At 32.9% G+C, this 19,256-nt stretch overlaps 2 protein-coding genes across 2 annotated transcripts; one reads left to right on the forward strand and one right to left on the reverse strand.

The window, feature by feature from the left end:
* Positions 1 to 2,745: 2,745 nt before the first annotated feature.
* LOC132931650 (protein odd-skipped-related 2-like) lies at positions 2,746 to 6,606 on the reverse strand. Its single transcript, XM_060997549.1, has 3 exons — positions 6,292 to 6,606; positions 3,937 to 4,340; positions 2,746 to 3,272 (listed from the first exon to the last, which is right to left on the reverse strand). Exons 2-3 carry the CDS (start codon positions 4,323 to 4,325, stop codon positions 2,999 to 3,001), a joined length of 663 nt encoding a protein of 220 aa, XP_060853532.1. The 5' UTR covers positions 4,326 to 4,340; positions 6,292 to 6,606; the 3' UTR covers positions 2,746 to 2,998.
* Positions 6,607 to 13,052: 6,446 nt separating this feature from the next.
* Positions 13,053 to 17,303, forward strand: LOC132917804 (fez family zinc finger protein erm-like). The gene is made up of 3 exons (XM_060978727.1): positions 13,053 to 13,442; positions 15,190 to 15,905; positions 16,324 to 17,303. Exons 2-3 carry the CDS (start codon positions 15,235 to 15,237, stop codon positions 16,538 to 16,540), a joined length of 888 nt encoding a protein of 295 aa, XP_060834710.1. The 5' UTR covers positions 13,053 to 13,442; positions 15,190 to 15,234; the 3' UTR covers positions 16,541 to 17,303.
* The last annotated feature ends 1,953 nt before the right edge of the window (positions 17,304 to 19,256 follow it).

Here is a 19,256-nt window from a genome sequence, read left to right on the forward strand (position 1 = left end):
AAAGAATAGTTATAATAAATAGGTATTAAGTATTATTATTTTAATATAATGTATAATATATCTATAGCTTATAAAGTTATATACTATAGGTACTTTAAATTCGACTTTCGACAAATGTTGAAATAATAGATTTGATTTATACAACGAGATAAATAAAGTACAACTAATATTCTCAAACCCCCATAATAAATCTCATATTTTTCATCATCTTAGAACTATATTTTTCTTAGTACCAAAATTAAATAGCTCAAAAAACGATTCGTTCAAATTTTGATTTTAATGTATTAACATTTACAAAAAAAATTATTAGCTAATTAATTTATTGTAGAAAGGTAAAAACATGCATTTAAAAACATAAGTTTTTACATCCACAAATCGTTAAGTACTACAAAAAAATCTTAAGAATTTGAAAATATTGTTTATACTTAAATTTAAAAATTCTAAGTAGCAGATTTTGAATAACTACATTATTGAAGAAAAATTAGGGTTAGCAATGAGCATGCTTGGTGAATCATCTTGCATCTATATCCTCCCTACACCCTCGGTAGGTTGTAACTTAATATATATTAAATAAGCCAAAGACGGGAATCCTAATAATATTAAGTCACATTATTTTGTATATTTTTCTAAACGCAGTAATTGAACATACATATTATAATTTAATATATTATTATTATAATAAAACGAAATAGGTACTTCCCATGGACCCATGGTGCAGCTGTAAATATGATCGTTGTTATTTTGATGTGCGTAATAATATCTCCGATGACGGGTTTAACATTATTACATAGGACGACCGAACTGCAGTAATATTGATGCGTATTATAATAGGGCGTTTTACGATTTTCCACAAGCTCGCCAGTTTATTACAGTCGTCCCGTCCGTCGCTCTATGTTATTACGCCTTACGTTCGACCGTCAGTATTATTATTATATATAATAATTAATATAGTGTAGGTAGGAAACCTATACGCGTTTACACAATGTAACCGTCCTACCGGGCTTTTACCTGCCGCGTGCAACCGACTAAACATCATCACTATAATCTCATCGTTTTGCAGGGTACCTTTAAACACGTATCTATATTACAAAAAAGTAACCTTAGCTATATACGAGTAGGAGGTACCTACCCCTAATATATAATATGATTTGTAATGTATAATTGTTATATTTTTATAAAATGTAAACGAAAACCGTTAATAGCCCAAGTCTGCTGGAAAAATCGTCGATAAACGAAAAAATTGCCGTTATATAGGTACAATTATTTTACACTGAATCATAAAATCTACCGTAGTAGGTAATTGTATTTTTTAGAGCAACACAGATAAGTTTTGTTACACTTTTTTAATAAACATAGATGCTACAGAGTGCGTCTTATATCTTACCCTATATTATACATAGAGTTCGGAAGTTATAGAAGCTAAAAAGGCAAAATATGCATAACAAAATGTGAAATATGCAAAAAAAATTAATAAATATGCAAACAATTATTCAAATTTCATTATTCAAAAACATATTATAATGTCGTCATTACTTTTTGACTATTGTAATTTGTAACACAAAAAAATATAAGAAACTATATAAAAAAAATTGTAGGTATTATTGAAAACTAAAATATTGTACGTAACCGGTTGGCATTTGTCATTTTAATATTTTATTAAACTGAAAGAAATATATTTTCATTATTTGTGAAGTTTTTTAGAAAATATTAAATATGCATGATAATATACATACAAAAATCTAAAAATCTGCACTTTTTTCTTTAAAATTGACGAAATTGCATTTTTAATTTTCAATTTTTAAACTTAAAATTATTTAACTCAAATTTCTAATTTGTTCTGCTATAAATTAAGAGCATAAAGAACAATATGTAACTACTATAACTTCCGAACCCTAAGTATATTATACGACTACATATATTCTTTATGGCTCTGCCTTTACCCGGCTACCATATATATAATTAAAATTGACAAAATTATACTTATCGTAATCTTCGAGAATAAGTAATTCGCATTTTATAACATTTTTGTAACATTTACACCAATCGACACAGCAACAGAATTTTTATTTTGTTTTATTCTTATATCATGCAATTCAAAAAACACTGAATATTAGGTAGAATAACATTTGACGATCTCAGGCCTCGGATATAGTAATTCTATTTTCTAGTACATTAATAAGAAAAATATATTTCGCTGAAATCTTACGGATACAAATGAACCGATATAATATCACATGATATAGTAATATAATATATTATCAAAAGACCATAATATACGATTTTAAACAAGAACGCGAACGTTCGCACAAGTGGTGAGACGGCAATTAACATGTATATTATAGCTCCGGCTACCGTTGTAAATATTATTTTTATTTTTATTTGAGTATGTTATATTCTACGTAGCGCCTGCAATAATATGCTAATGCGTATCCGGTGCAATAGAACACTAGGTATATTATTATATATTATGTAGTACTTACTTGGGTAACTCAGAGGAGGTCCCGAGAACCGCGTGTGGTGTTCGATGTCGTTTCACACCTAAATACCTAATACAACCACTCACACACACCATTAATCGATACGATATGTTAAATAAATTGTAGGCCCTCTTCAAATTGGACGGAATGCGAGAAAAAACACTCCTCGTCTTTTCTGTGCATAATATTATACTATAATGTATTATATATATAATACATATATATGTACGTATATGCAGATTTTGTTTTTGCAACAGTAATAAACGCGTTATGCAATATTAAACGATTTATTCGTAAAAAATATAATACATTAATTATACTATATACATGACATATAATAATAACATAATAATAACAACAATATAATAATAGTTAGTAGTGATAATACAATTCAATATTTTGTATTTACGTAATTATTTTTTGTACATTTCACTTTATGAAAAAGAGCGATAAATATGGTAAACCAACTAAGCCGGAGTAGGTTAGGTGTATTATGTATATAGGTACTACTACCTACTATGTTATTGATCGTCGCTGATTCCCAGTAAGGTTTTGATACTAAAATCGGTAAGGTTGGCGTTTCGGACCGTTTCGGGAGACGCTACCGCAGCCGCTGCGGCGGCAACAGTACCCGAGGTTGCGGCGGAGGAAATCTGCGTGGCCATCGCCTGATGCCGTTGGTATTGGTACCATTGACATTGTGCGTTCTTCCGGTGGCTGATCAACGTGCGCATTTGACAGAAGCCTTTGCCACATGATTCACAAGAGAACGGTTTATCTTTCATGTGAACGTATCTATAAAAACAAGTTGAAACGTTAAAAAATTTAAAATTTAAAACAAGAAACACAATCTATAATAATAATTTTATATTATTTTTAATTCAAACTGTCTGATATTTAATTAAATTAATATGTTATAAATATTCCGATATCGAAACTCCGATAACTACGTAAGATAAGCTTTTTTTCTCGTTAAGTGTTTCGTGAAAAACAATCATTGATTTATCAGTGCATATTAAATATCTATAGAACGAATGAGCACACAATTTGAGTTTGAAAATAAAAACATTTAAATTTTGACCTATATAATATACAACTGCAGGTAGATATCAGTTGTGTAATGCAGATATGAGTAGTATGACTAAAAATAACTAAAAACAGTGGACTGTATTAGAACTATTTATACGAGCAATGAAATGTTGGTTGTATTATATACTATAACTATATAAACAGGCAACAGTAATATATATATATATATATATATATACGAGTGTTATGTTAGGAATAAGATTTTAGTACTTCTTATACATTTAAAAAGGTTGATATTTTAATTTCTGAGCAATAGTTAACATAATTATTATTTACCGATGTCCAGCAAATTTACAAAAAAAAGTAATTTTTCACAAGTTAAATTTAAATTTACTATTGTCTACAAGAAATAACTATTTTATATAATTACTTGTGATCTCTGAGGTGGTCCTGCCTGCGGAACGCCTTGCCGCACACGTCGCACGGGTACGGACGCTCATCCGTGTGAGTCCTGACGTGTATGAGCAGGTTGTACGACTTGCTGAACTCTCGGTCGCAATACGTGCAAATGTACCGTTTTTTGGGCTTGCCGCCCGGCGTAGTTGCCGTGATCGCGGCCATCTGTTTCTGGACATTCCTGGACAAAGCCACAGCCCTGGCGTAGCCCTCTATCTGGCCGCCAGCGAACGCGCCCGGATGTCGCCGGAATCTCGCCCAGACCGCATCCACGTACAACGACGGAAAGTTGCAATCCAGCAGACCGCCGGTGCCACCGAATCGGGCGGCGGCGAACTTCATCGAATCTCCGGTGGCCATCATGGTGGTGGTATTCGTCTGTAAAATCGTCAACACATCGATTAGAAAATTAGTTTAGTCGGAAAGTTGAATGACACATGTTAAAAAATGAATAGGGGGTATTCCGTCTTACTGCTGCGTGCATACTATAAATAAATATAACACGAACATAATTTGAAATAATTTTCGGTCAATTGGAATGACCATTGAAGTGGATTTGGTAAGGATATGAAGTGGCTATTAGAAAGCCCGCGTTGAAATTATTGGATACAAATATATTATAGGTTAGAGATACATGAAAGGTAGAATTACTGCAGTGAAAGGCATAGCAACATATGGTAGAAATTAATGGATGAGAAATCATTACTTGGAGGGATGGTCTTAAAGTGCTAGACTTAAAGTTAATATTGAAAATATTATACAATTGTGTAAGTATATTATAATATATTATAGACATAGGTGCTAAACAATGCTATTTACATAGGCTACTATATAATATCATTTCACGATATATACGTAACTAGTATTACGCGAGTGTTTCGTTAACATATAAGGTGGCTCATTGGCTTGTTTATAAACAAGGTAGTATACTACCGTTTATAACTTTATTATACTAATAATGCAATATTTTTTAAATATGATCTTTGAAAATGATTACTGTTCAACAAAATATAGATACACGTTATTATATGGTTTTATTTATTGCTTCATTTATCAGCTAAAATGTTTTATGAATATTTTTGTTTTTTTGATGATAATCCCGGATATAGCTGATTTATGTATTTTCCTAAATACTTTTTAGTTGAATTATTGATAAAGTCATGATAGTTTTAGAATTTAAGGTTAATTAGTGGATAGATCTATGCACTAAGCACTTATAATGTATAATTTAATGTTTAGTTGGTGAATGGCCGTGAACGAAAATGAGCATACAGGAACAGGATATACACTGTACCTTTGTAAAATAATGACGATGTACCGCGGTTGCGGCGGGGAGGCCCCGAAAACACCAGGAGGAGTTTCATTACTGGGTTATTATATATGACATAGGTAAGTGTTTTATTTTAAACGATTGTGCGTTCAGTAGAATAGTAGCCGTGGCTCACATTGTGTATGTATATATAATACATAGGGTTATATTTTTGGGTCCTGCAGTTTAATTTGATTATCGGGTTCACATTCGATATTATATAGGCGGGTAACTGTACATTTTACACATTATATAGACCTCGGACACACAGAACGACGAACTAGTAGGTATAATCGGGCCCATTATAAAATCGCACATAACGTATATTTACTCAAATTCGATTATTAGGTATTATTTAAGTTGGGTGAAAAATACATTTAATTTAATAAGTGTATGCTACAGCTATTACCGCAGTAAAACGTTTTAGACTTGAAAATAAAAAAAAAACGATGTAAGTATTAGTATAGTCGAACAGGAGGTATTTTATTTTTGAAGTGTATTATAAAATAGTTATATATTTTTTTTACCACAAGCATATTGTATAAGTTTAATGTCAATTTCTGTTATTATTGCTGATATTATTTTATTTTATAATCATTATTATACTCGATAAAATAAGCATATATCAATATATAAAATGTAATATAAGTCATAAGTATACTTAGCTAAATACATAGGGCCTATGTCATACCGGTTGAGAACCACTATCGTAAGCAATTTAAATTTTATAGATTTTATTTAAACAATATTTTTTTATTTCTAAATGACCATTTTGTAGCTTATAATTTTTGTATACAATTTAATTAATGTCATTTGTATCTTTAATAAAAAAATATGCATGTTTAATTTGACTTCGGAATAGGTAAAATAGTATTATATTATCGCAATGTAGATTTATTTGCGAATGACGAAAAGTTAATAAATGTTATTCATTAATGTAATTCGACAAAAATTAAAAATTTTCGAAATAATAAAGAAGGTTGAGAATTAAAAAGCAAAAAAAAAATCATAAAAATTTACCTTAGTTTCCTGGTCAGGATATTGTGTTACAGCACTTTACTCGGTCGGCGTCTATATAAGTGTATATGTAATGTATTCCAAACGATTTTCAACAGCGAACGTATAATATAAAATAATTATATTATGGCGTAGAACGTAGATGGATATATTGTGCGGTTGGCAGCTAGGGGATGCGATTGTCGACGGTCGATGGTGAGCGGTGGTCCGTTGTCGGGTGACTGACGATTGCGCCGCCGTGGGCCACCGCCACCGCCACCGCTGCAGCCGATAAGGGTTGAAATCAGTGGAGGCGGCGAGGGTGGGTTCTTGCGGACGCGGCGCCCATTGGTCGCGAACATCGGCGTCGGCGGCGTTAAGATCCGTGAAATTTCTGTCGGTCCCCGCACGCCTATATACCCCGAGCGTGAGGCGGTGTAGCGTACTTACGATCAGGACAATATACATATATATATATATTATATACGTGTAAAAGGGAAATAATAATAAAAATCATCCCTATACATACGCGGCGGGTTTTTATATTATATTGTCAGGGCGCGATGAGACAGGCTTTATATACATATATATATATATGGTTTTTGGTTTAATGATACGGTTTTACGCCTCCGCTTGTGTGTATGTGTGTGTGAGTGTCATCCCCGGCTCAAGCCTGTAATTAAAAAAAAACCTGCCCGGAGCTGTTATTAAATAAAAAAAAATACGCTCCATACAATGGTACAGCCCTCCAGCGAGTATGACGCAAGTACAATAATATTATAATACGTGTAAACAAACTCGTACGTGATGCATATATTATATTTTATAATATATATATATATATATATGTATATTATATGTGTGAGGATAAACAATGGAAACGATATAATGTAATATAACGCATCAAAAGTCATGATTTGGATGCGGCGACGAAATTGTTCCAGTCGTAAGACAATACTATAATAGTAGAATAATAACAACGATTATAATAATATAATATATATTGTGACCGCTTGTGCTGTGCGGGACAATAATAATATTATTATAATGACTATATGGGTGCAGCGTACCTAAAGGCTAAAATATTGTATTTAAGTCTGCCGTAGTGAAAATTCAAAAAACAAATTGTTATGATAATATTATATGTGTTATTATTATTCACGAACGCGCGATGAAAAATATATAGTACTGACGTTATTACACCGATATTATTTGATATGACAGAGAGAACAAGTAATACATCATATGCGTTTTACTCAAACCTTATTTTAAATAATATTGTTCAGAGTGTTCTCTTACTCCCGGTGTTCTGGAGAAATTGTACTTCTATAATATGATACATATTCCAAAGAATATACTGGTAATATTATTATGACGGAAAACACACACATTAAATTATTATAGTTTTATTTAAAAATCTGATTTACAAGTATTGAACGGATGACGTATAATATCGGTTGATCAAAAATTTGTGAAAACATCACACGATACGAGTTATGAGTTATAATAGTAGAAACTTATTGCTTTATCGAATTTAAATTATGTTTATTAAATATTTATGTGTGATCATAATATTAACGGTTGCTCTGTTAGGAAGATTTTCGAATGTTTTCAGACGATAATTTAATCCAAACGTCAAGATTTATAGTATTTGTATTACATTATTAATTTATTATCATGTCCTTGTGCTACGACGGTGCTGATGAATAAACCGTTACTGACAGAAAAGGCTCTTTAGCTTCCTCGGTCATCCCATCCAATTATTATGGCTTATACTGCCTACGCCCTATACGCCACAGAAATGTTGGATATTCACTATATTTACATTTATCATTGATTCAAATATGTTATTATTATTGCTTTCTCTTCCGGTTTCGCAAATAGTTATACCTGTAATTTGCGTGCAGTTACGTGTAGAATACGCGTGTACACACCACTCATATATAGTTGCTATTATATTACCATTATTATTATTATTTTTTTTTTTTTACTTTTGAGCAAATTTAAAAGGTGAAACACGCGCAATGGCCAATGGGTTTGGTTATATAATTTTGTACACAGTGTGCATACGACCTAAGTGTATAAATTAAGCTACATTGTTATATAGGCGGACATCGCATTCATCATAATTACCGCTCTAAATTGCGCTAATATTTCAACTCTGCCTCGCGCAGCGTAGATACCTGAAGTACTTAAGTATACACACAGTGTGAACATCGTAATTCGTATTAGGTGTATATTGTTGTGTATTTGTATGTCATAATGTGTATTTTTGTCTTTATATTATACGCGTTTTAATGTATTATTAAAGTGTTACTCAACTAATTTTTTGTGTATGGCACACACGCTATTTTGGGATGAAGAGAAGTACTTGACAAAAATGTGAATAACAGAAATTAATATTTACGACTAAAATATAATTTTATTTCAAATTCTTATTTATTATTGAATAAATTGAAATTGAAATTTTCGAAAATTATAAAATGATAAACACATATTAGATTTTTATGTTCATGTACCAATATTATATAGCCGTATTGCCGTATAGGTAATGGGTCTTATGAGGTACTGAGATGATATTTATTTAATTTTATAAAATAAATGAGTTATAAAATTTGGATGTATTAAATATATCCAATACCATACGTGTTTAGTATACAATTGCCTATTATTATCAGTATATAAGACATTGTAATTTTTCCTATATACAATTCTTATTTCATTTGTTAAAACGCATTTACATTGAGTTAAAATATTTTATAATAAAACTTATTAGATTTATATCTATATAATATGTTCCTATCATACTTAATTTATAATATGAATGAATGTTGGGCTAAAGAAAACAGTGTGGTTTATTCAAATTGATAATATTCATATTTAATCGACGGATTTCAATTAATATTCATTATTTTAAAATAAATATAGTTCTTTGGTGAATCAGAAAATTATTAGATAGATAATACACTACTGTTGTACAAATTGTAATATGATGAATAACTAATAAGAAATATAATAGTCGATGATATATCATTTATATAAATAATATTATAATTAAATAACAAGGTAATTAAATAAGAATAACTAACAGCTTCTTTCCGATAATAATAAATTGTGAAGTTACAATTATTACTACAGTAACAAATATTCATACTATAAGTATACAACACAACTGCAACTTGTCATTATAAGAGATATTTGTATAAATTAGTTTAATCTCATCGTAGGTTAAATTCGAGTAAGATGTTGTGACATTATATATATAGATTATAGGTATATATAGACATGTAGTATTTTAGATCCTTGCACACGAGTTCTAATAATTATCTTCGCATTATACTTAAATTATATCAAATTAAAGTTTTGAATTATTGTTAATGTTATTTTGTATATATATATATATATATATATAAGTTATTGTTATGACGTATAGTAGCTATAAATATAAGTATTATTCAAAATCGATATATATATAGTATTTATTAAAATTATACAGTAGGTTTAGTAGATTTGTATAGAAAAAAAATTGGTATTACTTTATGATATAGTCATAGAGTCAGTCTAAAGAAGACAACGTTTTGCTCGTATAAAAATAAATAATTGATAAATTGATGTAAAATGTATTATATTTATATTATAAAGTATACAGAATTACAGTTATACTATTAATGTTTAGTTGGTTATTTAATATTGTTTTTATTCAAATGAGAACTATGCGGATTTGATTAATGGGTACTTACTACTTACTGTGTATAAACACTATAAACTATGTTTATATTTTTATATGATGTATTAAAATTATTATGTAAATGATATTATACTCGCAGATATGTTATTAATAATTATATTAATTACTATATGAAAATATATGTATATTATAATTAATAGAGCTTTTAGGAGCATTTGAAACTATTCATAACTGATTTAATTTATATTTAACGTATTTAAGACGCAATTTCCAACCACTTATAAGATTTAATGCATAATACAGCTTATATCAGGAACAGTCATCAATCTCGTACGATTTAAAAGTCGATCATGTAGTTATGTAGACTTTATTTTTAGTCAATTTTATCAAATGTTCAGCCTCGATAAAATTCGATAACCGACGATAACCTATTTGTTGTCAACATATATTTGTATGAATAAACAACATTTTTTCATATGAAAATGATTAAATCTGAATACCGAGCTACACTTTTCGATGACCATTTAGAATAGCGTCTTCGTTTAGTAATCAGCGACTATTCTCCAGATTTTGATTAACTCGATAATGATATGCAATGTGTCACTTCCACGCCATAAACAAAATAATATGTTAATTTTATTATTTATATTAGTATGTTTGTTAATAATTATTAGTAAAATGTATTAAAATAATATATAATGTTTTTTTATGGAAGTCGTTCCTTAAAGGAAAAATATGATCTCAGTAATTCTTTGCCAAAAAAAGATAAGCCGCCCATGGCCTATATAATATGACCACATACACAGCTGTTAGCCACATAGACGCACAGTTTCTCGGTTGATTTATTTATAAAACAACTAAAAATTCAATACAACCACGGTTACTTAAGAGTATTATTTACAGATTTCACTGCAGCTTTCTACAACTTCCAATCCAAAATAACATAAGACAGTTTAGTGTTTATTTCTTTATGGTGCATTTTGTAAAAACGAAAACACAAAAAATAATAACAATTTCGTTATATTCTAGTCGAAAGCCAATGTGCATATTGTTGAAATTGTTTTATAATTTCCATAATACATTCTTATATTATAGATAAATTCGACTATCGAGGGTACGATTCCTTGAAAAAGTTCATATGAGCTGTACATATACTTCGGAAATAAAAATGGCATGTCCGCACATCTCGATTTTTTATTGCATATACTCTTATTTTTTTATGCGGTTAATTTATAATTTATATCAGTCTTCATATCTATATACTTTGGTTATCTACATGTTTTTGCTATCTATTTCTTCTACTGAAAATAATGTTATGTATAAGAACGATTTATCGTATAATATATTTACAATACTTAATTATATCGTCAATAAACAAAAAAGCAGATATATAATGCATATATACAACATAATCTGTATGAGTATAATTATCATAGATAATATAACTATATATACCGAGTACCGACTGTCCGCTGCAGCAGAGTTAAGAAATAGCTTAAAATGTTTCTCATATTGGCACAATATAAATCGAACGGTCAAATTAAAAATGCAGAGCATAACGTGCCATATATTATACTGTTTTATTCTAAATGAAACGTTTCGATCGGTATAGGTTCACATTAGTGTATTATTTTATGTACTATTTGGATTTTGTTTTTTGACATTTTTGTCAACAGATATACGTGTTTGGAATCTTATACAAAGGTCGCACGATAAACATACACTACACCGCATGCATTAAAAAGCATGAATCATAGATCATAAAAATGACTTAAAATTAAAACTGCGTTGCTTATAAAATAGTAGCATGCAGAAGGTATATGCGACGGCCGACGAGATGCGTAGGTTAGCCAACAGAGTTTAAAATGTTTCATTAATTTTCGTATTATTTTTTTTTCATCATCACTAACCACATCAACGTACCGCAGTCTCAAAATTAAACCTACAAGGATGAGTAGGTACATTTTGCGAATGTTATTATACAACTGCAGCTATGATGAATATTACGTTTTGCGCATAATAATATAATATCTTATTAAATGAACAATGATAATCTAACGCTAAATTATATATGTATTCGTAAGTAATAATAATAGTCACAATGTATGTATATAGACATGTATAGTGTGTATCTATATGAGCTCACCGTCAGTCGTCTCTATAGATTGTAAACTTAAAAATAACAAACGAATTTTCCAAAGAGAAAATGTTGGCTGTGGCAAGTAAATTGAATTAGGTATACTATAATAACTGTCGGTTTTTCTTCTTTACATCCTTATAATAGCAAAAATCAATGAACAAAACATTTGATTTTTGTACTTTAAAACAAAATTAATTTTTGTGTCACTTTATCGAGATCGAATTTCTGGATGAAACGTACATATTAAACATATAATTGATGTGGTAAGTCCTCTATCCGCGGCCAAAATCGCGGGTCAAGCCGTTTCGAAAACCATTAGCCCAGACGTCGGATGCACTATACTACACATATCATTCAAACACTAATAAATTATACCTATTTGTCAATTATCGTGACACTTATAAATATAATTTATATTTATATTTGCAACATTTGCTTATATACATATATATAGAGACGAGCATGTATATAGCAACGTACGCGTAAGACCGTATAAATAGAGCCCATTTCTATATCGTAATAATCGCGGTCATCGATTTGGCCGTTGAGAGCGTGTGAAAGATAGAGAGATTAAACGACGAGTATACGGTCGTTTCGTATATTATACGCGTAGAAAACCCTACAGCGGCAGCGGCGGCGGCGGCGGTGGCGGCGGCAGCAGAAGCGACGGCAGCGGCAGAAGCAGCGGCAGCAACGGTATATACATATAATATTATACACCGGCGAGCGTGACCCCGCAGGATCGTCAGCGGCGGCGGTGGCCAGGATTTGATGACGATCGTAGTAGGAGCTGCGGCGGTAAAACGTTAAACCGGCCGCGCGTCGCACCAATGGCTGGCTGCGGGCGCGGACGGGTGTCGCCGCCTACCGCGCGGCAGGGAGTGGTCCGGGCGCGCAACACACGCGGCGCGCGGCGGCGGCAGCTGCTCTCGCGCGCCACTGCCGCCGCCGCCGCATCAGTGCCCCGCGCGCCGTCAGCTCCCTCAAACGTACCGCCGCTGCCGCAGCCACCGACGCCACCGACGTTGTCGTCAACGTATTCGCGCCGCCGCCGCCACCGTTGCTCCAGTTGCAGCGTGCACCGGACGGGTCGTCAACACGTACACCATCCACACACACACGGTCGGGACTATAGTGGACCGACGACAACATACTGTAATATTATTATAATATTTCGGTTACGGTTAATATTTCGATATTATTACAATAAACCACGACAATTGTACATAAATACGGTGTCGCCGCGTTTTAAATTCGCGGGATCGCCACTTGCGCACACTGCACAGCAGCACGTAACTCGCGTACTCATTACTGTACATACGCCCACACGTATATAGAACACAATAGGTAAATATATTATTATAAAAACATCACATTGCACCATATTATTGATATATTATATGTAATATTGTAAATATTATTGCACTCGCGTTATGCACTTTAATTATTTAGTTGTACGTTGTTATCATAGCAAATACATATATAATAGTATTATTGTCATTCGACCGACGAAAGGGAACAACGTTTTTTTTCTTTCGTATACCTACCTATAGGTACACATTTTCAATTAGTTCTAAATAGGTTGATTTATGGGTGCCAATATACCACACATGTAGACGACTACCTCCTGTACGTATTTTCGCCGTTGTCCGACCTTTTTAAAATGACACTATCGAAATGTCAAATTACAATCATATTTAATCATAATTGATTATGGCCCGTTCGACGAAAAAGTGAAGTATCAAACGTCTACATAAATAATAATATAATATATCCGATACCCATACAACGTTGTATAGGTGCAGTGCACATCGTATACCTATTGTACACTGAATTTTCCTCTGAATTTCGAATTATTGAGTCTACTGTACACGCACATAATATATATATATATATATATATTAGGTTTGGGTGTACATATCATTAGGTACCTATACGCTTTAAAGTGAACGATGAAAAGAGCTCATAGTGATTTATACTTAATACGGTCCTATTGTGCCGGCGTGAAAAGGATTACACGTGTATACAATGTATATATAATAATGGCTGTCAACGAGTTCGATCCTCGTCGAGTAGTTGTATACATTTTTTTTTTCGTTTTTACGCTCGACGTCTTGCCACTTTTTACGAGGGGAAAAAAATCGAAAAAAATCGCCGCTTCCTCGTTCCTTACATATATTATTATAGAGTTGTGACCGTATGCACGTTGCAATATATACATATAGCAATATAACGTTACACGAGAAATGCGACTTGTTCATCACATCCCGAACAGCGGTGTACCTCTTTTATTTTTGTTGAAATCCTATATATGCATCCCTAAAAAAAAAATCACCAAATTGTTGTTTACAGTGCATATTATTATATAAGTTATGTGCATAATATAATAACTTGTAACTGTAAAAACTCAACAAAAAAACTTAGTAACTGGGAGAATTATATCCGTCGTCGAGAATATTGACTATATATTTAGTATAAAAACGTCGCGCGTCGGTCTATAACAGGCTTACCTACACGTTGTGCGCATCATGTGTACCGACTTCTATAGGTAATATCATATATCGAAGATAATATTTACGCACTGGTGACCCCCGCGATTGTAAAACAAAAATATAATAACGACAATATTATTATAATGAAAGAGAGTTGATGATCCTTTTCCTGTTATTCTTTTTCTAGAGTTAAAGCTCATTATTTTGTATACTTTAAAGTTTATTTTTTTAGATTTTCTTTCTCTATAAAATAAACTTTTAAGTACCTAGTATCTTCTAGTTTAACAACACATGTTATATTCCTCCTTTTGTATCGTTCTTAAATTGTTATAATACTAATTACGGGAGGACCGAAGCCGTCATAGATCGTACGATGCGGTTGGTTAATGACTGTTGAGTACCTCACTTTTTTGGGGGGGTTTGTAATTATATCATTATAAATTGTATAATATAATTAATTGTTGTAGTGTCTATATATAATGTATAGTCAATTATGATTTGGGTGTTTTCTATGCTGCTAATGTTGTTGTTAAACTCGCGTGGGCATCACGCCCGTTAAATAAATAAAATTAATCACGATCGTGTCGTTTTTTTTTTGTCAGATCGCCGCGTTGCCGCTTACCCTATATACCGCGGGACAGCGGGATATGAATCTGGTGTCCAGGCAGCAGTACGGCAGCGTCGTTTCATCGTCGTCGCCGTCGTCGTCGTCGCGATCGTACGGCGGCTGTGGCAAATCGGACGACGCGACCAGCACGGACGAGGAGGCGATAGTGGACGTTGAACGGCCGGACACGCCGCCGCCACAAATGTCACTGTCGGCCGACGACCACCCGCGCCGCGTCTGCATCAACGGTGGCCGGCCGGTGGCCGCGTCTGCGGTGGCCAGCGCGGCCGCGCTCACCGCATGGCTGAACCCGGCCACGTTCTGGCGGGACTCCGATCAGTGGCGCAACGTGTTGGTCAACTACTACCACATGAACAGGGCCGCGGCCGCTCGTTCCGGCAGGGGCCGAGGCGCGGTCGCCACTTACCGTCCGTCCGCCGTGCCGGCCATCTGCGGCATCGGTCCGTCGGCCGGCCGGAAGCCGACGACAATCTGCACGACAGGATCGCAGCCGTCACCGCCGACTACGACGTCCCAGTCCTCCACGTCTTCGCGGCCGAAGAAACGGTACATCTGCACGTACTGTCAGCGCGAGTTCAGCAAGTCGTACAACCTGCTCATACACGAGCGCACGCACACCGACGAACGGCCTTACCCGTGCGATGTGTGCGGCAAGGCGTTCCGCAGACAGGATCACTTGAGAGATCACAGGTATATATAAACAGTGATGACAATATAATATGTACAGTTTGTAATATTATACCTACCTATACCGCGGTTATACAATCGACGATGACCCGATCTAGCGTAACTCGATTGCCAATGTATTTTATATATACTTATACGCGTATTATAGTGTATATACTGTCGAAGCTGCTGCAGCCTATATTAGGTAGTTCGATTTTATTGAAAATGCTGTTTTTTTATGATTCTACCGATTTATCGATTTATTCGAAAAACGACCAGATATCGCTGTAACTTAACACCGATATAAAAATATTAGCTCCGCGAAACCGATTCTTATATTTTCTTCTATTTTTTTCTTCTCCTTTTGATAGAACGCTGCCAAATTGCCTACATCTATTGTTTTTGAATAGTATAGATACATTAATGTATATTATTTTTACAGGTACATACATGTCAAGGAAAAACCATTCAGGTGTCCAGTGTGCGGCAAAGGTTTCTGTCAGTCCAGGACGTTGTCCAGTCATCGGAGCAACAGGAATTCTATGTGCCTGGACACGACTGTTCTACACCAACAACAACAACGGGACGCCGCCGGCAACGTACGCAGGCCCAAAATGATCACAGACTTTTCCATAAACTCTATATTGAACTTGCAGTAAATTTGCACGTACGCAATAGACAGTTATATTGTTTGTTTTCTAACCCCTCGATTATTTTGATCTCAAGTGCGTATGTGAAGTTTGAAGAAGGTGAAAGACTATTTTATTATTATTATTATTATTATTGATATAATACGTGACTGCAAATAATCAATGCAATATTAATTATTATAAATGTTTGGTACATCACATATAATATTGTAGAAGTCTATCTTGTATCGCGGTTTATATTCATTTCTGATTTATATATATATATATTATATAAATAACGAAGATTTATTATTACTATTTTACCGCCCATCGATTCTTCGCCTGGATAACATTTTTATACACTCCACAATGCTATATGATGAAACACGTCTTTTTGAAATGACATTTGCATATTATAATATATATATTATGTAGATTATAGATCCATATCATCCTTTTGTATATACCATAGGTATTAGGTATACCTATTAATCTATTATTATTATTATTATTGTATGTTTACACTTTTAAGGATTAAAAATATTTATTTTTTGTTATTATTTTACCACGAAATACAGATAATTTAGATGTAAACCCTTGCAGATTATGATCTAATGGGGTATTAAAATGATTATTTTGATTTTTTTTTTCATATTATATATTAGCCGATAACGCAATCATATTTTTTGTTTATTACTATGACATTTTGTTTTAAAATTGTTTTTACCAAAGATGTTTTGAAAATAAACTCGTGTAAATTGTATTATAAAATATACCTATATATATAAATAAATATTATTATTTTTATTGTTACTATATACACACGTCGCATACATATCTTTTATATACACCTATTAAATACTTGGTGGATCGACTATAATAATTGCGTGCGATACGATGCCCAAAACGGCAAAATATAAACAATATGTGATATTCCTTTCAACCTGTATAATATAATATAATCATCGTATTATAAGTTAAGGGGTATATGTAATATATTTAATGTGATATCACACGAAACAGATGTTCGCGAATGGAAAAAAAACGAGCCGGAGCAGGTGGCGACGACGTAAGTACCAAATTATGTGTATACCGACCGACCGCGACGCACGCGTGCGTATATAAACTTATATGATTTAATAATAAACTACCTACACAGAGGTAAATAGACCACCGCCATCATTAACATCCGAGTTAACTATCACGAAATATATAAATATATATGTGTGTATATGTATATATACCAATATGTATATAATGTATTATGTCCTCGAGCCGAACACGGTAGCTGATGTAGCAGCAGTTGTTCCTGTGTATACCCATTATATACCTGTACACATCGCCAGCGCCTTAATTAGATTTAATATAAGCATACGGTAGGTACACACACACATATATATATATCCGTTGCGTGATTTATACCTCCCACCCCCTCTCGCGTTCACTCTTCCTCATCGCCGCAGCCGGCTTCCATCGCGTCTGATGTATATTATATATTACGGTCACGTGCTCGTCGCTACCGGTGTTTAGGATGCCTGTTTTTATAATTGAATTGAATATTATACATGCGCACACGCGGAATTGTATTATATATATATACCTACCAGCGTATTGATTATACGTACACAGTGTACACCTATATAATATACCTGTTATAATGTATGTATGCGTTTTCATCTTTGGTCGACGCCCTCTCGTCGTGCCGCCACCTCCCGCACCATAACATACTTTAGATGTAGCTTATAGTATCACTACTGCACACCACTCGCGGCAAATAGTATAAATACTACAGCAATAACATATAGGTATATATACAGCATACATACACGCATAATATGTGCATTACTTCTGCATTATTTTTTATCCCGGTGGGCGATGAATAAATTACATATTATATAAACGACATACCTATATAGATAAAGGATTAGCGTGTTTATAGTTAGGATGATAAGTGATGTGTTATATCAAAATAAAACAGCAGTGGCAGCTGCTGTTACAGCTCCGTCGGCGATCAGCTGCAATAATAATGTGGCGTCGAGACGAGTGCATCGCCACCGATGCAGTCAGTCTGGCAGTCACAATAATATATAAGTAAAATGTGTGTTATACATAGTATATACAATGTATGTATATTTTCGTTAGTCGATATCACCAATATTACGTATAATATGTTAATGAATAATGATATTATTTATAATTTGTATATAATATTATAATAAATAAATAATATATAGTATGCATACTATATGTGTAATATGTCTATATGTAGTATTTTATATGTAAATATTATAAATAAAACTAGACAGAGACTGAAAGGATTACATTGTTATTATGCATATACAATGACATAATATAAATGTGCTGTATATATCCGATATATAAATATAAATATAGTTGGCCATTATCGGAATGATCGCTGTGGATTTTGTTTGTATTCTAGGACGACGGAAACCTCGAAGTGACACGTTTAAATAGTTTTATATCATCTGTTCTGAATTATCTTTTATCACAGACCAATTTGATAATTTTACCAAGTTGTTATAATAAATTAACTTAAATTAATTGTTAATAAATAAATACTTATGTTTTATACAGTACCTATCTATAATATGGGATTTGAAAGAAAAATTTTAGAAAAAAAGCCCAATAAAAAAAAATCAATCACTAACAAAAAAAAAAAAAAAAAAATGATGCTTCATAAATACTATAATAAAATGGCTATACATTCCTAAAATACTATAGACAT

The sequence above is a fragment of the Rhopalosiphum padi genome, chromosome 1 (genome assembly GCF_020882245.1).
Source record: "Rhopalosiphum padi isolate XX-2018 chromosome 1, ASM2088224v1, whole genome shotgun sequence".
In the NCBI taxonomy this organism is placed as follows: domain Eukaryota; kingdom Metazoa; phylum Arthropoda; class Insecta; order Hemiptera; family Aphididae; genus Rhopalosiphum; species Rhopalosiphum padi.